This window comes from Falco biarmicus, chromosome 7, assembly GCF_023638135.1.
Source record: "Falco biarmicus isolate bFalBia1 chromosome 7, bFalBia1.pri, whole genome shotgun sequence".
Classification (NCBI taxonomy): domain Eukaryota; kingdom Metazoa; phylum Chordata; class Aves; order Falconiformes; family Falconidae; genus Falco; species Falco biarmicus.
In genome coordinates, this window is record NC_079294.1 from 577150 (window position 1) to 599687 (window position 22538).

The following is a 22538-nucleotide window of genomic DNA, read 5'->3' on the forward strand; positions in this document are numbered from 1 at the left end:
TTACCGGAGTGAAGGGGTGCAGGGTACGCGGCAGGGCTGGAAGGTGGGACAAGGGAGCGGGGTCTTTCCTCCGCCTGCCTCTTCCCCACCCACACCCCCCCCCAGGCAGCCGCTGTGGGCACAGCCCGCACCCCGCGGGCGGCCCCCGCAGAGCCCCGGGGCCGGCAGGCTGAGGGGAGCCCGCGGCGGCACCGAGCCCCGGCCCGGCGGGGCGGAGCCGGAAGGTGGGTCCATTTCCGGCCCGCGCGGCACCCTGGGGTGGCTCTTGGCGATGCGGCGCTTCCCCGGGAGCCTGGAAGACTTTCGGGCCGGGACGTGCGGCGGCGCGCTGGGTGAGCGGTCGGGCTGAGGGCGGCTGGGGGCCGGTGGGCGAGCCCGGGCGCGGCCATCGGGCAGCGGCTGGCTGGGGGGGACGTGTCTGGCCGTCGCTCGGCCGCGGCAGGGAGCGCCTGATGGCGGCGGCGGGCGGGCTGAGGCGGGCGGACCGGTCCGGGACCGGCGGGGTTGTCGGCGGTTCACGTCTCCCCGGCAGTGACGGTGGTCAGCGGGCTGCTCACGGTGCTGCCTTTTTTGTTTCTCGTAGCTGCGCCGCTACCTCAGCGAGGAGGCGAGGCGGGGCGGCCCCGGTGCTCCCTTGTGGCGGCGGGGCCCGGGAGGGGGGTCGGCCCGCGGCGCCCTGCCGCCCCCCCCGCCGCCTCCGGGCTGCCCGGGCAGCCGCTGCAGCCGCCGCAGCTCTGCGCGGGGCTTTGTCTTTCCCCCAGCCGCCGGCCGGGGCCGTGGCAGCGAGCTGGGGCCGCAGGGGCTGCCTTGGGGCCTGCGGTAACGCTGTCGCAGGGGGGCGGCTCAGGAGCCTCTTCAGCCCCTGCGAGCGGGCAAGGGAAAGGAAGGAAAGCCGGCGGTGGAATCCCACCCCCCCCTCGCCCCGACTGCTGATTTCTGTTAAAAGTATTGCAAAGGGCAAGCGTTTAACTACCGGGGAGGGTTGGGGAGGCAGCAGCTCAGGTGTCTTGCTGATCCTGTGTCACGACAGTCAGCTCCTGGGCCGGAGCAGCCATGGGGAAGAGGCCTTTGGATTTGCTTCCCGGTGAAACGGGACTCTTTTGTTTTTTCTTTGTACCTAGGTTCATCCGGAATTGTATGTTGACAAATCAAGGGGAGCTAAACTGAAGGTCAATCTAGATGTTACTTTTCCACGTAAGCCTTGTGCTTGTGAGTCGGACTGCTGACTACGGAGGGATAACTTACAACTTTTGTACTTGCCGAGGGCCCACGAGGCTCCGTGTGCCCGCTGCTTCCGAGTGCTGTGCTGCTGCTTAGGTAACAGCCGGGGAGGAACTGGTTCCTCGTGGTTACACAGCCAGGCCTGCTGGGCACTTAAACCAGCGCGTCCAGTCGGGCACTATTATTTTTCTAGATTGTAAATGAGCCTGAGGCATAAACCCACTTACATTTCTGTATGGCGGTGTACTTTGTCAGAGAGCTGAGTCGCACTGACAGAGCTGGCACAGAGTTCCCTTGGGACTCTAGATTTGGCTGTCTTGTTGAAAGGCTGGAGAGCCAGCTTTGGAAGTCACTTGGCAAGGCACAGCTTTGCTGTGGTTTTGGTATTTGAATTCTGACTGTAATGCCAATGCCATGTGTTAGCCTTTCTCCGGAAGTTATAAAAGCAGAATGAGCGTTAAGAGTCTGATTACCTTTTTACTAAATTCAAAACAAAGTCGCGGGATGAAGTGACTGGAAGTCCTGCAAGTCTGACTGGGTATTACTGCCGTGCATGTTATCTGCCTGTCTACCTGTTCCTGCCTCTTGTTCTGTTGTGGCAATTCGTTTGGGTAATGCGTTGGACTCTAGATGTAGTGCATCTTGACTTCCTCCTGACCCCCTGAGATGTTACCAGTCTTTGCCTTCCTCACGTTTCACAAAGCGTGGGAAGGCCAGAGAGACTGGAAGCCTTGGCTGTTGTGTGCAGAGAAACTGTCAGCCTTCTAAGAAAGCATGTAGCCAACAAGCGCATTGTGGTGCTTCGGTACCAAGCTGATACCACAGGCCTCCATCTTTTTTGTGAAAAGGGATCACAAGGAAATGTGCTGATGTTGAAGGGGGAAGGGTGGCGGGGGAAGAAGTAGGAGGCAGCTTTCAACCAATTTTAGGCTTAACTCCTGTGTTCCTGAAAATGGTTCTGGGCTTTGAGGGGTTTGCTTTTGGCTTTTTGCCCTAAGCGCGTCTACCTTTCAGGGTAACGCTTTCTTGGAAGTTGGAAACGGTCTTTCTTGAGCACCAAACCAAACCCTGTACCTGGGAGGGCCATTTAGCGTGCTGCACCTTGCGTTTTATTCCCTGTCGGTCACTTGACCCTAGCTGTACACGCTTTCATGGTTTGGCACGTTCTTACCCTGCTGGCTGAAAGATTCTGTCTTTTCACTTCCTCAGCTTGCTACAGGCCATAACAAATGTGTGTTGATAAACCGCTTTGCTTGATCACTGCTTTCAGATTTGAGCATCGATGCCATGGATGTAACAGGAGAGCAGCAGCAGGACATAGAGCACAAGCCATTTAAACAGCACTTGGATAAAGCTGCCAATCATGTGACTCCAGAAGCTGACAGACATGGTAAGATGCTATTCTGCCATTCTTGGATGGATGCTCTCATAGTCTTTCCATCACCATATGCCTGCTATGAGATTTGTGGGAACAAGGGACGGCTGAATTCACAGCGTTTTAAACACCACAAACTCTTGAAGAGTTTATAGGACACATCTATTACACTGGCAGATCAAACAAGCTCCTGTGTGTGTATATATATATTATACTCGGTACTTTTGCGAGGCAAGTCTTTGCCTGGTCCCTCTGAAATGGGAACAGGGACTCATTGATGCATTTCAGGAGCAAAGCTGCTGAGTGAACAGGCTTTTCTTACTAGAAATCAAGCAGCTGGTCTGGCAAAACTTGACTTTGGTTGTATCTTTAAATCCCAGGATGCTGACAAATGGGATGAGCTGGTTAGAGGAAAGAGCCTCTCTCCAGGGAAGGCTCTGCTGACTTGACCCTTAAGCCTAAACTTGCATCTTACTACATTTGCTTTGTGTGTGTTAATGCATACCTGATTAATAGATTTCAGTTGATTTATCAGTTATAAGTTGGAGTAAGTGGTCCTCGGCTACATAAACCTCTCCTCTGCGTTTTTTTACATGTTATGACTTACTGTTGTACTTCAATACAAACCGGGAACGATTCTGGTAGTGTTGCAGTGTAATGGTAATACTGTCCCGACTTTGTCTTTCTAAAACATGAGGTCCTTATTATCTCTTCTGGGAGATAGCGTAGTTCTGTGTATTGGCATGAACTAAATTTGCTGATTTGTTGTAACTCAGATTTAACTTTTCTGTTCTTAAAAGCTGAAAGGCTAAACTAAGCCAAGAGCTGAACAGTGGGTAGGTACAAGAGCTTCTGCTGTTGTAACAGAAGTGTGGTGATAGCATTCTTACTGTTGTGTCACTTAGCAGCCTTTCTGTATTCAGAGGCTGCTGCGTGATGAATGTAATGTCTGGGGTCAAACCCTGCTTTTCTGAATCTAATTCTCTGTTAACACATGTAGGCCTCCTGCCTTACTTGTGTTGACAGCCTCCACTGGGATTACTCGGTCTGAACCGGTTGCTCTTGCTCCTTATATTATCAATGGGGAGGAAGAGAAACTTGCAGGGAGCAAACAGTCTCATCCAGGAGAGGCATTTTGAAAGCGATAGAATTGCATCGCATGCAGCAAGCAATTTCTTCTGATGTCTGGAAAAAGTATATGGCTAGTTTGATTTCCACCACACGTGTGGCAAGTTAGATTGGAAGAGTACACCCATCTTTGTGAAACTCTATCAGTTTCTGTTAGTAACGCTTGATGTTCAGTCAATTATTTAAATGGCAACTATAGCAGTATTGACTGGTAAAGGAAAAATGCATGCAGACGTGGTTACCACTGGGCTTGCTTTAGTCACGACTCAGAGCTGGACCACCACCCCAGTGAGTGGCAGAGAACCAAGGGATACAGCACGGCTTATATATACTTATCAGATCGTTAGTCAATGTCTGAAGTTTTGAGGAGTTTCCTTTGGTCCTGTTGGTTCTGTGAATCCATCACCTGACCCTGTCCCAGTTGATTCACCTGCTCGGTTCCAGTCTCTGCCTCAGTTCCAAGCTCCTCCTTGGATCGTGATCTTCTTTCTGCCTGCTTTAACTCACACGCTCCTTCAAGCGCGCTTAGTCTTTGAACAAGCAGTTCCTATGCACATACACCAATTTTTCTAAAAACACCTGCGTTTCTGCGAGCACCTGTGTGCACGAATTGATCATCTGTTGCTTCTCTGTTCTCCCACCGATTAACTGGACTGGGTTTTAAACCAGCCTTGGATTAGGGCTATGCTAGGCATGAGGCCTGGTTCTGCCATTAGCTGCTTCAGCACTTTAAATTTCTTAGTTTAAAAATACATTTTATTTAACGTTAACCTTAAATTTAGTAAAGCATACCTAAATATTATCAAGTAGTATGTGGAGGCTTTTTCTGATCATAGTTACATTGAAATAGTTAATAACTCAATGATTTCTATGGTAAGTTGCATTCTGTGCTGGGATGTAATCTCATTAATTTCCATTGGATGGCGATAGAAGATTGAATATTTTTTTATTATTATTTTTATTTACTGTTTCCTTTTAACATGGACCGAGTTTTCCAGCGTCATGTGTCATATCTGCATGCAAGTCGAGGACCGTGTTAACAGCACGAAACTTTGCATGTGGGGTTTTACGTACTGCGGTTTCTTTATAGTATCTAAGCTGTGTGCAGTACCTCTGGGTGCTCTCTGAGGCAACTCGACAGGCAGCTACCGATTACATTCAGAAAGCTGTTACTAGTTGCTGTATCTTGAAAGACTCCGTGTGTTGTACAGGTGTTCTTCAAATGGCAGGAATCATGGCTTTGACAAAGTGTAGGAATTATTAAGCTGCATTCTTCCTGACACTATCTTTTAGTGTAATTACAGGATCAAAACCCATACTGGTTGAGTTCTTAATTGTGCTCTCAACTTGTTTGAATGTTGTAAGCTGTAGAAAGTAAGTCTCATACAGTGGTTTAAGAATGGGTATATTTTCCTAAAAGTTTTTGTTTGCTTGATCATAACTACCATAAAGAAGTGAGGTTAACGGTTGATTTTTCATCCATATTTCATACTTTCTAGTTAAAATCTCTTTTTTTTCTGTGGCTAATACAGATGTCTTTAATACTCACTTCTGTCCACCTGTTATACCTCCCAATCTCAACAAAGAGGGTCCCCGATAACATTTTGTCCCCTCAGCAGTGTCTGACTTATCACCTGCCCCAGCCTTAGTTATCCCAGAAGCCACCTTTTCGAGGCTCGTAAGAGGGTAGTGCGGCCGTGCCTAGACAGCGAGCCTTAGAGGGCTTTTGTAATCCAGCAGACTTGGTCCTGTCCTTCAGGATTTGTGAGTGAAACAGCCTGGTTTTAAGGGGCCTCTTCTAGTAAGAACCCATGTTTCTGAAAATTTTAGACATGCAATTCCTTGGCTCATTTATTTCGAACTCCAAAGTTTACAGACCTTTCATATTTGTTTTTGTTTTTGGGAAAACTGTAAAAAAAGAGACTCAAACTCTTATGGGTTACTCTAGGTTTGCATGTTTTAATTGGTCCAGCAGCATTGGGTCACCTCCGCAAAGAGTGACAAGGTTACAGGATTTTTAGCTCTATATTTATAGTCTCTGCTAAGCATTACCTACTCTATTGGTTTCAAACAAGTCTTTTATTAGTCATTGTCTTGACAGCCGGTTTCACAAGTTGTTCTATATCTTGACCGCTTCACCATTTTACTTTTTCTTTCAAGGATGATCGCTTCAGGTTCTGCACATCTCAGTTCTGATTAATCACAATAGACAATCTCCACCGTCTCAGCCTCCTAGAGGTTAGGGTCTTCTGTTCTTAGAAACTTCTTTGAACTGTCAGGTACAGTCTTACTAATATTAAACTTTCATTGTCTAGCATCTATTTACTGACCGCACTTGCAGTCCTGGTCTGGGGCTATACAGGGGACAAAGCTGAGGTGTACAGCCTACAGTAGCACTGATCTGGCATTTTCCTCCAACAAAACAAAGGTCCTGTTTGAGTTTTCTGGAGGCATGTCTTTCCCTTTGACAGGTTTCAGCTGTCACCAGCTCTCATCTCCTCTGTTACGAGTCCCTCTGCAGCCTTCTGCATTTAAGAACATAAAACTCTGTGAGTTTGTGCCCCAGCTGTACTGTGGCTGCACATTCAACACACAGGTGGCACAGACACTTGCAGAATTGTAAAATCGTGACAGATAGAAATTCCTTGGAGATTCTTGTAAGCCAGTGGTTAATGTGTGTGCACTGTTGGCATCATTGTACTGGAGAACTGAGTGTCAGTTTTCCACTTGGGAGATTCCCACTGTGATCTAGTTCCACAGCAATGTATAACTGTGATCCCTACATATCTTGGGACAGGATTATGCGCTATGCGCTGCTCTCTGCTATTTAAAATGTTGTTTGTGTAACAGGTCCTGTATCGGTCGCAATTTGCTGTTTGGGTCTGCTTTAGGCAAAGTTTTAACAAAGCCTTTGTGCAAGTAACATCTGATCAGCGCTCCAGCAAGGCTTACAGGTAGCTGGTTCTTTCTGTGGAGGGTGTTCTTCAGATGACAAATGCTACTCTGCTTCTTGATCTTACTTTGCAGCTCAACAGGCTCTGTGCATTCTTTCAGGTGAGCTTTGGGTGCAGGATGCACAGATTCTGATACAAAATAATTTCCTTCATGTGTAGAACAGTTTCTGTGCATAGAGCAGAAGTACAAGATAGTGTTTCTAGACGTGCCTTGTCACGTTGAATCCTCTTTTGTCTTAGAACTGGGGAAAGAAGAAGAAAAGGCGTTTGATCCAAATGCTTTGGATGCCGATCGCTGTGAAAGCTGTTACGGGGCAGAGTCGGAGGACATTCGGTAACCTTTACATCATCTTAGTGCTTGAATCGGTACAGTTAATGTGGCATACATGTTGGAGGTTTTTTTCCAAAATGTCTGTGAAGGTCCATGCAGTGAAATCCTCCTAGGCACCTGTTCGGAGAATGGTGAGAGCTGTTGTGTTTTAGTATGCCTGTGCTGCGCTCACGATTGTTAAGAGCATGCATAGTTAGGTTGTCTGTTTTGTCTGCGTGCCTGTTTAAGGGCAGTAGCACAAAGATTGTATCTTAGCAAACAGAACCTTTTCTGGGATTACTTGGTGTCCAGAGGGGAGCTGTGTAAATTATTTCACTGTTCTGTGAGCTGTCTTGGAATAAAACCTGGTCATGGCTTTGCCTTCTCACTTCTGCTGCAGGCCTTGCATCCTTATGGGAGCAAAGACCAGACACCTATCACTCACACAAACGAATGGGTGTCATTCGGTGTTTCTCATTCCTTCTACCTGCAAATTTGTGTAAGAATGGATTCGTGATAGTCCACAGGTTCTGGACTATCCTTTGCTATTATTGTCTCTGTAGTAACTTACTTAAACCCATCTGTCAAGTTGCATCCTTTCCCAGAGATGTTTCCATCTTGAGGGATTCATGATTCCAGCCTTCAACTTTTTTTGTCCAGCAGAACACAGAAGACAGACAATTGTTTTTTCTGGTGAGCGAGATGTTGTCCAGAGGTAGAAGAGCAATGAAGAAAGTTTGCCGTTAACCTTGCCTCCGATGTTGGCAGTCTTTCCCTAAAAACAGAGGAAGGGAGGAGTAGAAACAGGTAGATGCTTTGTTCGCATGGCGAAGTTCCAAGCTGCTCAGAGCTGTGGGAGACTTCCCACAGAAACAAATGTCATTTCTGCAGCAAATTTATTTGTCGAGAATGGACTTGGCTGTCTGAATGGACAACTAAAGCCCTCTTCAGAATTAAGCGCTGCATTAAAACAGCTTGGATCCTCGTGCCAAAATCTCAAAAAGTACGCCAGGAAGCTCAAGCTCCTTCAGGAGCATTAGACCACTTTTCACTGTCCAGTTCCTGAAGCTTGCTTCGTTGATTTGTTGAAATAAAATCCACTGGGGATTTGAGTCCTGAGCTGGAGTGTCTCTTTATCACTGTAAAGATGATAAGATGATGTTTGTGCTCTTGCAGGTGCTGCGATACTTGTGACTATGTCAGAGAAACATACAGGTGACGAGGCTGGGCCTTCTAGAACCCGGATAGCATAGAGCAGTGCAAGAGGGAAGGATTTAGCCAAAAAATGCAAGAGCAGAAGAACGAGGGCTGCCAAGTGTGTGGTTTCCTGGAGGTCAACAAGGTGAGAGATGGGTTTTGCTGTGAGTCTGTTGCATGGTGTTGATGAGCATCAGAAGGCACAAGTCAGGGCATTCTGCTCTTTTTTCCAACTTTAAGTGTTCACAGGACTCTAATAACCCCTGGGTTCAGCAAGGTACTTGTGCCTGTAGAGGGGTTCAGTAGGAGGGTCAGGAAAAGGGTGGGAAGGGGCTAATTCTCTGTTTCATGAGGTGGGCTGGCTGGAGGAGCTTAGCTTTTTCTACCATCTAGCTAGTGAGTCTTTTTACCGAGGTTTCTGGAGGGGAAGAGGCAGCTTCTTTGAGGTGAGGTTGTCCCACCTGCCCTTCTAGTCTCAAAACAGAGACCACCAGTGGGTGCTGGAAATAGCAGTAACCAACAACTTGTCAGCAGAGGTGCTGGAGGGAGTGAAATGTTCCCTTCTTTAGGAAACCAGTGGAAGCAAGACTATTGGAGTTGATTGTCAAGGTTGGAAGATGCTTAAAGAGATGTTTTTTGCAACTGGTGTATGAAAATGTAGTGTGAGATACACCAGATGACTATGTAACTACCCTGTCATTTAGCAGATCACCGAGCTGAAAACACTTGGACGTGCAGGTTATGTATCCAAGTACATTCTAGCAGTCAGGCCCAGGCTAATTTTTCTAATTTTTTTTTTTTTTACTTATTTCAAAATCTGGAGTGTGTTTTACATCTTTGTGTACTATTCCTGGAGACAACATTCTTTATTTCTGAAAAAAAAAAAAAACAAAAACAAACGCACCCCACCCTTTCACTCATGAAGCCAGACATCGTGCTTTGAGCATCATCATGGGTGCTGAACCATTACAGGACCCTTTGTCACAAAGTGTGGTGAGCAGGAAAGATTCAAAGGGGAGTGCTGTGGGTAGCAAGGGTCCAAGGGTGGGTGTCACTAGGGAAATTTCTGGGGGCCATTGTTAGGCACTTGGACTTTTGTGCATCTCCATTCTCATCGGGTCCGCAGTTAACATATGCAGTAGGTTTGCACAGACATCAAAGGTGTAATTTAGCATGTGAGCTTGATGCATTGAAATCTTCCAGGGGAGGGTGTGTATGATTGCTAGCGAGTGTCAGGGAAGACTGACACCTAATATCCATATCCTTACCATATTCAAGGTTAAAATTGTAATAATCTTTGTCTTTTGGGGGATTTTGGAGTGTGGGGGTTTTTGTGGGGTTTTTTTTGGTGGTAGGTTTAGTGCTTTATTTTTCACGGACGCATACATAGGACCACTGTTGTTTATTGCGTTAAGGGTTTTCTTACCCTGCCTGCTCACCCTCCCAGTTACTTTCTCCACTCCGTTTCTATGATATTTTATTTCCTACAGCAGCAGTTAGTTCCCTCCCAGTAGACTTGATTCCTTCTTCTCATTCTTATGTCCACTAAAATACTCTGCATAGAACAGTTGTTGTCAACATCGGTATGTGATTATGGCTTTCCACATGACTGCCTGTGAGGAAGAGGGGAAATTCATATCTCTTTTAGGACAGTATTTGCTGGTATTGTCACCCGTGACAATGAGTTGCTTATTGTCTATCTTATTCAAACAAAAATTTGAAAATCCAACCACCGGTATGACTGCTTTATTTATATAGATTCAGGCCTTTTAATGAAAGATTACTGTCTCCTGCAGGTAGCTGGAAATTTCCACTTTGCACCGGCAAAAAGTTTCCAACAGTCTCATGTACATGGTAAAGTATTTTCTTTTCCTGCTTATTGTGACCTTTAGCTTCCAAGTGTTTTAGACCATTTCCTTTGAACATCTTTGCATTGCTATCTGTGGTAATAGCAGCATTGCTTCAGGGGGGAGGACATTGGTAAAATTTTGTTAGAGATGTTTGGAACTATCAGGAACGAATAGAAAAGTGTTTTCTGAAGGTGCTGCCACATGGGTGTGGGAGAATATGGAGGAGAATGGGTCTGGGCAGTCTCTCAACCTCACTTGTTCTACAAAACTTTGCTGCCCTGCTGTAAAACAACCTCAGGTACGGTGTTCGGTCCAGGACCTAAATATCAGTATCTCTGGAAGGGATGTTTTGGAGAAAAGCTCTTGTCAAGGCAATTCAGAACTTTCAGAGTAAAATTTCAGTTGTGAAGGACTTCGACTTACTCAAGTATATATAAATACACAGTGGTATATATAAATACACTGAGTTCAAGTAGGTTGCCATAGCTGTGCTCTAAAAAATTAAAAGTAATTTATTTTTTTAACTTTCAAGGAACATGCAGTAATATATTTTCCCAGAATTTTATGGATGCTGTCTACCTCTCGGGTCATTCAGAGGACATTTGGCACAGATGGACCCAAGGCACTGAGCATAGCATGACATTGGTTAGTTATTTGGATTAGTTTTCGCTTGCATCTGTGTTGTCTTCACACCTCTCTGAAATGTGAAACCTGACATTTGGTAAAGGGTTTGGTTTGCGGGTTAGGGGACACCAAGCCGTTGGGAATGAAGGAAAAAGAGGAGAGAAACAGTTGTGCTGGAAAACAGGAAAAAGCATTACTCTGCAACATCCCTGGGGAATTTTAGTCATGAGAGGGTTGCCATGGGCCCTTTGGGGAGACAGTGGCCAGATGGGGAACAACAAAGTGATGCTGTGACGCTGAAACCCACCTTTACCCAGAACAGTCTGCCTGTTGGTTCATGCATTCCAGCACAGATGGGGTCATGGTGGTTTGGCTACCCAGTCCCTCTTTTTTTGTTTTTAGTATCAGTGAAACACACTAAAATGCAGGCGCATAACCTTTTCTTATTCTTCCTACAGAGAAACACCCTGCTCTGCCCAACAAGCCTCATGAATGGACATCTTGCTTATCCATTCCCAAAAGCTGCCTTTCCAATACTCTTCAAGAAATGATGACAGGACAGCCAGTGGTTTCAACTTGCCATAATTTCCTCAAGGGCTTGGAGCTATACATAACAAGTGTCCAGAGAATGGGAGCTTTTGCATGTGGAAGGGTAACAGTAAATTATTTTCGATGCATCTTTGAAGGTGATTTGAGTGATGATACTTGCTGAGGACAAATACTTTATAAGTTTTAGCATAAAACCAAATTTGGATTAATACCATCTGAGTAATATGTCTGTGGAACTGGTTTTGCCGAGGCCCAGGTCATTTACTGTTGGTCTTGCTTCTGTCTTGGAGAAGCAACAGCAGGCTTGCTTGAATTCTGTGCTTCCTAGCAAAACCCACAAAAGAATGACTTACAGCTTTTATTTACTGAAGCTAAATAGCCACCAGTTGAAAAAAAAAGTTCAATATATATCACTTTGCATGAAGCTGAATCTCACTTACTCGAACACTCCCTCTTACTGATCTCGGAGTTAAGCTAGAGATGCTAAAACTGTCAGACACAAATATTTAACTGTGGTCTTTGTGTCAAAGACTAGTACGTGTAGGCTGTCCTTTCTTTCCTTGTTTTGCTGATTTGGAAAAAAAAGTGACTTGGTCATGCAGTAATTAATTGATATTATGGCTTGACTTTCAGATACAGTGCTGGATTCTTCTCTCGGCCGTATGAATGAAGTGCCTCAACCAGGTAGATACAGCTTTTTTCAGCAACACCAGCTGCTGGCCCATTCTGAGGCCAGAGAGGAAAGTAGATGTCATTTTGCATTTAAATTACAGCAGAGAATCCCAGACTCTGGTGATGTTTCAAAGTAGCGATTCTTTATTTTTATGACTCCAGTAGCTGAATTACCACTTTTTTTTTTTCCTTCAGTCAATAGCCTGTTTTTTATGAAGTTGCGTGATCATAGCAGCAATACTAGTCAACACTGTGACCATAATGATGTCGCTGTCTTTATTGGGGCTGTTTTCAGTAGCTTTCTGGAACACACACGTGGACAGACAGATGGCTTATTACTTACTCTGTCTATCTGTGCACATTTGTCATTGTGGGACCAAGTTCCTTCATAGTTATTTAATTAACTTTTACAATGTAATTCATTTTGCTATTTTTGAATGAAAATTTTGAAGTTTTCTTTTATGCTTGACTGCTGGCATTTGCATAAGTTTCAGTCAGGTTTTTGTTTTGCTGTGTTTGAGGAAATGTTGAGGGGTGTGTATGACTGAAATTAATTTATTTGTAGGAGGAGATGAAGACATTGATTGTTAGATACGCTGATTGCGAACACTCAAGAATCTGATCTTAGATACCATGTGTAATCAAAATTTCCCGATCCAAATCCTCTACTTTGCCCACTAAATGACAAAAAATACATGAATGTCATATAAATCTCAGAAAGCAGTAATCCTGCTTCTAAAATGTACAGTGTTAGGACATCGACCACATTTCTATTATACAGGGTATATTAAAATCAGGAAGGTATGCTTGTTCCAGTGTGTAGTTATCCTTATTTGTAAACACATAAATCAGTCACGGATGGCCTAATGCAGCAAATTACTAATAATGGGGCTTGATAGCCTTATTTCAACCTCGCTTTGTGTTGCAGCTCACCTCTGCTGAACCAGCCACCGGACCTATTCTCAGAGTACTGTTTGGACCATGGGATCCCATTCCTGGGGGTGAAGCTGAGCCAGGAAGGCTGAGAACACCTGGAGTGCTGTGTGTTTGAGGACAGCTTAGAGGCACCAGTGTTGGTTTATTTCCCATCAGCCTGTGATACCTTCCAAAAATACAATGTGCCAAGTAAGTTAAGACCATTCAATCATTTTTTTAAGTAGCCACATCCAGTTCATCCACTGAATTTGTTTCTCTTCCTAAACAAGACACTGGCAAGCTTCTCTGTTGGCTGAGTTAGCGTATCCCCAGTCCGGTTGTGATGAGTATTGTGTTGGTCAGCTCATCAGGGATTGAGCTGGAGAGTTTCAAAATTAAAAACATGAATAACCGTAGATTGAGGCAAACCCCCTTATTTGGCACCTGGGACAGTTTGTGTTCCTTTGATAATAAAGGACAGGAGGCAGCTACTAAGTTATATCTGCTGGTAGCTAATGCTGTCACTTAACAGTCTTGTAATCAGATACTATGTTTACTTTTGTTAACAATGCAAGAATCCTCTCATTACTTTTTGTTTTGTTTTTTACATGGAAAAAAATAGAGTAGAAAGTGCTGAAAGCATATAATGAACCAAAGGATTTGCCAGGGTAACGAGCTGCTTTGGTATCTGTAATTTTTGGAAAGCTGCCAGATGCTTTTCTTTAGTTCAGCAGTAGAATAAACAGTGATGTTTGCTTTACCAGAAAAACTACTTGGCAATTTTGGTTTCAGTTTACAAATAATTTTGCATGCATCAACTGCAGTCTTGTTGCTAATTTAGTATCATCCAGGAAACTTTCCTAAACTTAACTAAAATCCATGGATCAGCTTATTCATCGTGGTTTTTGTCCTGCTGCATGTGCTTAAAATCTCAGCCACCTGAGAGGGAGTATTCCCAACCCAGAGGCTTTCTGGTGTCATTTTTTACCAGTTGGTAGATAAGGAACTGTAGTCTCAGCACCCAGTGGAAAAGTTAAAAATACAAAAATACAAAACTGCAGAAGTGAAATATTTTGATGGGAAACTTTAGTTTAGAGAGGAAAGCATTTTGCATGGAAAGGTTGTTCTGCCAGTCAGTTCTGGATCAGCAGTGGCTGTACCTCAGCAGCAAAGTAGTGGATTTTTAGTGCAGCAGATGTAGTCTGTATACACTGATTAAATCTTGAACCATTTTCCTGAGAGAATTCAGTTTCCTGTGGCTATTGCTGTGTTTTGCGTTTCCTGGAAGGAGTCTTTCAGCTCAGTAACATTGCTGTGTTGAACTTTGCTATTTTCTTACTTCAAATGTGGAGTGCAGTCCCACAGAGGTGGAGCAGGGAAGGGTATAGATTTGTCCAGCTGTATTGCTTGCTGCCTATGGCACTGGTCTGCTTCCATACACTGAAGAGAATTTCAACAAGTCGCTGAACCTGTGCAGCATTTTTTCTCACTTACAGATAAATCTTTATATTTCAGCTCTGCCCTCTTAACCAGAAAGCCAGCTTTTCACCTTCTTTCTGATGTTATATCTCACCAGTAAGATGGCGCTAGTTTTCTGTGAGCAAAGAAGAAAAGGAAGATGTCACTCTTGACAGCTCAGTTGTGTTCATATATTTAAACAATAATGAAACGGGGGTTTAAAAAATGTGATCACATTTTCTTGCCAAGAATCTTTTAGGTATTTTAAAGATTTGCAAGTTTCATTTTTACAGGTCCAGGAAGATGAAACGGAGGCAGTGCAGTTTGTGCCTGGTGTATTGCAACAACTGGTTTTTGGTGATAGCGACACTTGGCACTGGGCCTTCAGCTTTACTCACCCAAGGTGTGGTGATGCGTGTTTTTGGTAGCAGATCCAGAAAGTCAGGATGGTTTAGAATGAGCTGTGGAAAGGGAGTCCTTTTTAAGAAATCTGGGCCTGTTGAGCAAGCTACAGAAAAATCTTAGGCTGCCCGAATTGTCTAGCTTAGCAGCTCAATGTTTTGACTTGAAGGAAAAGTCAGATTAATGCTGGTGGTCAAGTTGGGACCTGGTTCCAAGGATCTAAAGTAGCATGAAGCTAATGCTTTCCCTGGGCTCGCCAAGCTCAGTGCTCTTACCTTGGTAGCATATGAGTTTTCTCTGCAATGGACTCATTTGGTTTCTTGCCTGGGGAAGGAAAAGCTGCTTTTTCTGTCCTGTTAAAACCTGTTTGTCGTTTGTATTGCAGCAGTACCTCAGAAACCTGCCTGTGATGTGATGGTGAAAGGACAGGGAAAGAGCTCTTTGTTCGAGAGGCTTGCCAGCTACCAATCAAAAATATCAAAGGGAAGATGTTCAGTGTTACTGGTGCTATTTTTTTAAGGAAGGAGCTGAGGTGCAGTGACATACCAGCTGGATTTTTCAAAGCGATTCAGCATTGGCATAATTGTTCTGTTTAAGATCTGGGTAGGTAAAAAATTTATTTTTCTGAAAACACCTGTTTGTGACCTGTGACACAAGCTCTGCTAAATGTAATGGCACAGTCCTGTAAGCAATTAGCTGTGAGTCTTTATAGTCTCAGTTAAGACTCAAACATGTCTCGAGCTGATTGTAGATGAAGTTACCCTCTTAATTAGCTGGTGACACAAGGTGACTTCCTGATATTTTGAGAATTGGTTCAGGTTTAAATTGGCTCTAGATTTCCCTGTAAAGGTCCTAGGCTACGGGTCTTGCCACATTTACGTTGAAGGGATTACTGGCTACCAGTAATTACTGCCAGCTGACACAGGCTGGTGCCAGTATTCCTCATGCCTGTGGTCTGATGGGTTAGGGAAGAGAAAAAGCTGTTTGAATGGTGTCTGAAGTGTTGGATAAACCTGGAAAGGTCAGGCAACCTCAGACTGTTGCTGCGAAGGTAGAGAGATGCTGCTGGATGCTCAGGTCTACAGAGCACAGGGAGGGGCAGAGATAAAGGTTGTGAGCTACTGTTTTTTGAGACTAGGATTGGATTTGAAATTCTGTTTCAGTGAAAATGAAGGCAGAATTGTATATTTTGGGAACAGCTGGGCCAATACTTTACTGATGATTTTTGGGTGGAAAAACTGCGCAACTGCTTTGGGTGAGTGAGTAGGAGGAGTGAGATTTTTCTCTTTCCAAAACATATCAAAGGCATGTGGAGTCATTTTAATCAAGTTTCTCAGTACTCTTTTGAAGGCAGAAGTCCACTTTTATAAATTTCATAATTGGAATAGTGCCTTAAGTAAAAATATGGTCTCCCACCCTAATCAGCTAGTGCGATCTCTCTCTGCAGTGACTGATTTTGCACATTTAATTCTCCGGAATTTAAATTCCGATTCAGATTGAAGGTCTCTCCTGCTTACGAATGGATGATACAAAAAGTTTCAGACTTCTGTAACCTATGCCCCTTGTCACCTTCTTGAAGAATGCGTTCTCAGCAAGTCCTTTTTTGCGTCTTATGTGATTTTTTATTTTTATTTTTTTACTTTGTGATAGAAAAAAATCAAGGATATTGTAGAGTATGGAAGGACAGACGTACTGAAGGTGTTGTATGTATAAACATGAAAATAAAATGCCAGCATAATAATGTGAAAGTAAGATTTTATTTTGTTTTTTATAAATAAATATTTTTATAATTTTTTTATTTTTTATAGATTTTAAAATTTTTATTTAAATTTTAAATTTTATTTAAATTTTAAATATTTTAAAAAAATTTATAAATCAGACAATTGCTTTAAATTGGTGGCAGACTAAAAGGTATCTAGCCAGAACTGAATTTTTGAGAGACTGAAATCTGATACCATGGGGAAGGAAGTGATGCTTTTCATCCATGGTAAATCTTCTTGTGTGCAGATATTATTGAGTGTAGGTCCATTGTATAACTGGAATTCGATGTGGACTGCCTTCTCTCTTGTGTGATCAGCAGGGTGAGGTCTGTGTGGGTTTTGTAGCTTATGGCATTTAAAAAATAGACAGACAAAGGAAAACAAACTGAAAGGCTAGAGCCAGGGAAAATCCCCAACTATAGAACTGACAGTATTTTTGTTTATATGTTGATTTGCTTTATTTGTTAATTCTGAGTATTTCTTGTCTAATGTGACATCTGCCTATCATTTTGTAACACCTATAGCGGTTTTTGGATATTTACCCTTCTTGTTACGTTCAAGGTGTTTAAATGATGACCAGCTCCCATTGTCATCCCAAAGATGGTACGAGGATACTTTTCTTTTGCAGTAATATGAAATCCCCCATTAGTCATATGTTTCTGTAGTTCTGGATTATCGGAAGGTGACAAAGTGGTGTAAGGTGATTGTAGGATATTGGATGCAGCTGTTACAGCTCTCTGCAACCTATTGCGCTTGGATATGCAATGATCTGGGTATCACATTGGGGAAACCAGTGCTTGCAACAGGTAGTTTGGATGAATTTTGACTGTCTCACATCAACAAGATGCTTATATTTGCTCCACTTTGCCTTAAGTAAGACACAGATTAAAAAAATCAAGTGCATGTAAACGTGCACTACAAAGTAGATGGGGAGCAGAGAAAAATTGTATCTTCCTGTTTACTTTCTTTGTTACGGCTCAGAGTTTTAAAGGGGCTGCTGTGTGTTCCCTCATCAGTGAGACAGTCTCTCTACTCTTTAAAAAGCAAAGAAAGAGTGTAAGTAGCAGCATGTATGTGAAGATCACTACCAGTTTTAAATTATTTACTCTAGAAATGTGATTGCTAAAAAGAGCAAATATATGATTCTTTAGACTTCAGCTAACTTCACCTGTGAATGTACTTACTGCATGCTCGATGGTTGCCTGAAATTATTGAATTGTGGAAGCACTAAGGAAAAATGCAAAAATCCCAGCATGATATTTAACATTTGAAGTAGTAATCTTTTTGAAACTATAATCCTAGGGACATAGTGCTACCTGTAAAGCGCCAATGGGATGAACTACAATATCAAGGTTTATTTTGAAGCAGATTGTGCAGTCCCTATATACACCAGTGAATAAGCCATCAACAGGTGAAATTTTCTGTGTTGACAAGGACTTACTGTTACGGGTGTTACGAGCATTCAGCACTTAGTTCTGTTATGAACTTCCTGCATGAATGAAAAACTCTTGACGTTGTAATTCTCAACTTGCACAAAGCTTCTAAAGATACTGTGTATTCCAAAGCTGCCTTCTGTGTCTTGGACGGGCAGTGTTTAAGGGAAGGCAATGTCAGATACAAAACTTGGTGGTGGTCACAAGCAGGACAGGAAGAATTATTTTAGAAACGGGTATTGGTGATGCTATTATTTCAAGAAAGGGAAAACAATTTGAGCATCAGGAAACCATTTAGCAGGCAAGATGCACGGACTCTGGAATAATGTTCTAAACTGTGAAGTCACATCTCATTTCTAGATCTTAAAAGTGATGTGGGTATGAGGATGTAATGTCATGGAGTCTTGTATTGGCTGTGAAACAGCTGGGATGGTATATACGTACCTGCTGGGAGAACTTGGGGAAGTTGAGCTGGATAACCTACCCTCTTTACTTTGATAGAGGAACTTTTACAGAATTTTTTAGTGAAAGCAGATTCCCACTTTAAATACTGGAATTTTTCCAGGGAAGCATTCTTTCAAAAGCTGGAAAGACTAGTTTTGTGAGAAAGAGCACAAATAAGTGATTCTCAGGTGTAACTGCTCCACCTAAATTTGTTCATAAGTATTTAACATAGATGTAAAGTAATAAAGGCAGAGTGAAGGAAGATATCTTGTCTTTGGGATAGAGGTGGTCACGTCCATTGGAAATATCTTTTGGTTGTTCCTTCAAGGAGCATTTCAGGTGCTGCAGGTTCATATTTGAGACATTTTTCTTTGATTCGTTATCTATTGAGAAGTCCGTGCAAAGTGTGACTATGGAACAAGCAGAAGGTTGTTAAATGCTTTAGATGAAAACTGCCAGATAGTGCCACTGCACATTTTGCATAAGACCCTCGTGAACAGTCATCACATGTGCATCACACAGACATCAACATAGAAGGAAACAATTTGTATGTGTAAGAGGGGAAAAAATACATTTTTTTTTCCTCTGTGATGTTCCTTGGGCAACACCTCCTCTGTGCAGAATTGTTTTGATACTGGCCTCCACGGCATAGGGGAGCATGTTTAGGTAGCATCCACTGCAGTTTGCATGGTTACTTTCTTTACCTGTGTGAATTATTCATCAATATGAATGAGACTGAGTTTAAAATAATCTTGTGATGCAAGAGTTGAGTACCTGCTGTCTCCTGTCATGAAGCAGAGAGGCCAGAAAGAGTGTGGCAGAGCCAAAGCCCAGTCTTGCATTGCTCAAAAATCTACCAGCCTGCACATACATGCTAATTTAGGGTGACTACACTGCACTTACAGGCAGTGAGTCACTGCACACCAGAGCAAAGAGGCATGAGGGAGGGTTTTCTGCCCTGATGTTTCCTGCAGGGTGCCTGCTGGGCTTGCTGTTGGAGCAAGCGCACGCAAGGTCCCTTTGAAGTAATGGGTGTACTGCTGGGCTCCCTGGGCCCATGCAGGAGAGCACAACCCTCTGTCCTGCCTCACCCTTCCACCTCCATGGGTCACCCAGTGCTTGTAGCTCCTTCCTTCCCTCTTATTTAAAATCAAGCCACAAGATTTCTGGACATGGATTCACATTTTTCTCTAGATCTGTGCTAAATGTCCGGGCAAAGAATACTGAGCACATGGCAAGGTCAATGAGCGTAACGCACAGATACCCAAGCAGCTGCAGGGGAGCATGGGTCCTGCAGCCACTCAGCTGTGGCACTGCGAGGGGCTCGCTTCCCTTGCTTAACTCTGTGCTGCTAGAGGAAGACTGCTGCAGGTATATGTGTTCACAGTTTGGAAAGAAGCTGTTGAGGTACCTCTCCATTAGCCTGTGGTACAATGGTGGCAGGGCAGAGATACTCTCAGAGCTGTGATTTAGTCACAAGCACTTTGATTGGGTTAGAGTTACTGCATAAATGCAAAACGTTTTGTTAGCAGTAGTATTTTCAAGAAAGCAGAAAGGGGCTGCTTTGAGTCCCCCCAAACATCACAGTAGGTAGAAAAGAAAACTCTTCATTCTACTGACTCAGTTGAGATGCTCTAATAGGCTGGAGGAAGCGGGGAGGAGACTGCCTAATGACTGGAAATAATAAAGGGGTGGAGTCGGAGAGCCTTGTCATAAAATCTCTATTCCTCCACCTGTAATCTGCATGAAGAGTTTCTGCCAGCCGTACGACTTGGTATCTTCTAAATTGGACTTATATGCAACTGGAGCTGCAAAATGGGATCAAATTTAAGTTCAAATGAGGTAAGCAAAAGAAACTGATAACAAGCATAAAGTGGGTAAAATTGTCTGATATTCCAGTTAAGGTGATCACAGAGGAGAACGAGCTGTTTGAGATGTACAGGCGATCCATGGAAAGAGAGTTTGCTGTTCCTCGGGTCTCATGGTTGGAAGGATGTTCTCCTAGTTTAACCTTTTACAGAATTTTGTGGCATGTCTGCATTTCCCAGCTCTGTTTTAGGGCTAACAATATTACTTACTGTGCTTCCTTAAAAAAGCTTGGTGGCAAGGAAATGAGAGGCTGGCACAGAATTGTGATGGGTTTGGTGGTTGGTAAAGCACCTAATGAGTGTCATTAATGAATATACATCTCGGTATGGCTTTGAATGTGAGATGTTGTTAAATGTCAGCCTAAAATAAGTGTTTAACTTGTAGCCTGGTTTCCTTAACTTTGCCTTGTGTTGTTTTTCCTAGACTTTTACGGGCACCTCAGCACCAGCGGTGAGAACGGTAGGTAGTAATTAGCTGGCCGTACATTAAATGCTGTCTAGTGCTGAATGTAGATCATCAGAAAAAATGTTAGGAATTCAGTGGCTAGGGGGAAGACTACTGCAGCTCAGGTTTTCAGTGTTCAGTAAATACTGCAACTTCAGCTTTGTAGATGAAATACTGCCTTAGCTTTCAGTAAACTCTGCATAGTCTGGCCTTTGGTGTCTCATGCTCGTGATGCTTCTGAGATGTGTTGCACTGTATCTGGGCTGCTTTGTACTTCACCTATATTATTTTTTTAATTCCACCCTTTTTTTATGTTTTGATTTCTTTGGATGACTCCTTGTCACGCTTGTCTTATACGTTATTTCTTCATAAGAAGGCTCTGTTTAAATGGGTCTTTCTGTTGTTCCTAGTGCTCTGGTATTCTTTGTAGTCTTTCTTTGTGCTGTAATGACCAGCCACAGAGCTTGCGATGCTCTGTTTAAAACACAGGTGTTTAAAAACACAGTGTCAGAACAGGTAAAACTGAAATAAACGTGTCGTGTTCAGTCTCCTGACAAACCCAATCTCATCAGCCTGGTAGGAGTGGAAGCAGTGCCCAGTCTTCTCTGAATGCAAAAAAAAAAGAGCAAGGTGTTTTGTAAAGGCTGAACTGAGGATGAATTCTTTGCACAGGCAAATGAAAATTCCCTGGGCAATTAGCAGATATTCATGTTTGCAGGTATTAGCATAGAGGAAAATATATCAGATAACCTGCTATGAGCCAGTGAATGGGACCAACGGCAACCTCAGCAGGCTGGGGCTGTGTTCAGACACTTGTGATGTGTTTGGGGCTGCCAGTGTCAGTTGCAACTCTCTGGGGTTCCACAGTCGGAAGGATAGACTCTTGCCCTTGCCTGGGGTTTCCCAGCCTGGTTTGTTTCGGGTTCCACACGGGGGATTGCAGTGATACAGAGATTCTCCCAAATGGTGGTAAATTTGTTCTGCCTCATGGAAGTTTGCTGTTATTGACAGTATCTGATGCCTGATTGTGCCACAGAACCACTCAATTTCTCTGTTCAATGTGAAGTGCGGTGGTAAAGGAAAGACTTCGTAGACTTCCTTCAAAAAGTACCTTTTGAAATTATTTTTGGGCCTCTGTGTATAGTCTCACAGCCCTAAGAAGATACGCCAAGTTCATAAAAATTGTTATTTTTAGTCCTGTAAATTTAGCTTGTGTTTAGAGGATCAAGCTGTTGTTTGGTTGGTTTTTTCCATCCTTCGTGCTTTTTACATTGTTAATAGGTCCTTAGGCATGAGACCTGTGCAGTTCAGTGGCTTTAGGTTGTGCTCCTTGTCTTTTAGGGTATTCAGGGTGGCAGAAACAATCTGAATATAGTACATACACTTTGGAGTAGGCGGCCCCTTCTTCCTGCCCTGACACTTTGAGGCTTTCAGAGGCAAAAATCAGAAAGTACCTGAGCTTTTTTTTTTTTTTTTGGCCATTCAGGTTGGTAGTTATGATGATAAATAGTGTAAGCATGCTATATCTGAGTCGCTTTTTATTACTCAGTAGCTCAGTTAAGGAAATAGCTATCATCAGTTATTTTCAGGGCAACTCATGGGATGTGTGTGTGATTTAAACTTGAGTTGCCATTTAAACTAAAGGGAATATGTACAATATTTGGTGAGAAAACCTGGTAGTGCCCTTAAGCTGACAGGCAAAAAAGTAATACTTTTTAGATTGCACAAATCACTTTGTCATCTTAAAATAATCTAGGCTAGCGTGGTCTTGAGAAAAAGCCATGCTGAACTGTGGAAGTGCTCAATTTGGTTTCTGTTCTAAGGTTTGGCTTTATTCTAACATGCAAGTCTAGCTGCAGAGCTGCACACAGGAAGAGAAGAAAAATCACATGAAAATGGCAGTCTGAAGCCAAACAAGTTCTCCGTAGCTCTT

General features: G+C 43.3%; 1 protein-coding gene across 4 annotated transcripts in view; it reads left to right on the forward strand.

Moving 5' to 3' along the window:
• The first annotated feature begins 215 nt into the window (after positions 1 to 215).
• Positions 216 to 22538, forward strand: part of LOC130152113 (cytosolic phospholipase A2 epsilon-like) — a 53113-nt gene continuing 30790 nt past the window's right edge. Inside the window, exons 1-10 of one of the 4 annotated variants that reach the window (XM_056345081.1) lie at positions 216 to 332; positions 1122 to 1169; positions 2492 to 2611; positions 8165 to 8330; positions 9982 to 10039; positions 10568 to 10680; positions 11118 to 11311; positions 12809 to 13005; positions 19934 to 20134; positions 20585 to 20620. In XM_056345081.1, coding sequence (XP_056201056.1) covers positions 20108 to 20134; positions 20585 to 20620 — 63 coding nt within the window. In that variant the 5' untranslated portion in view covers positions 216 to 332; positions 1122 to 1169; positions 2492 to 2611; ... (4 more) ...; positions 12809 to 13005; positions 19934 to 20107. The remainder of the gene's footprint in view (positions 333 to 1121; positions 1170 to 2491; positions 2612 to 8164; positions 8331 to 9981; positions 10040 to 10567; positions 10681 to 11117; positions 11312 to 12808; positions 13006 to 19933; positions 20135 to 20584; positions 20621 to 22538) is intronic. The other 3 variants (XM_056345082.1, XM_056345083.1, XM_056345084.1) reach the window with 3 other exon arrangements.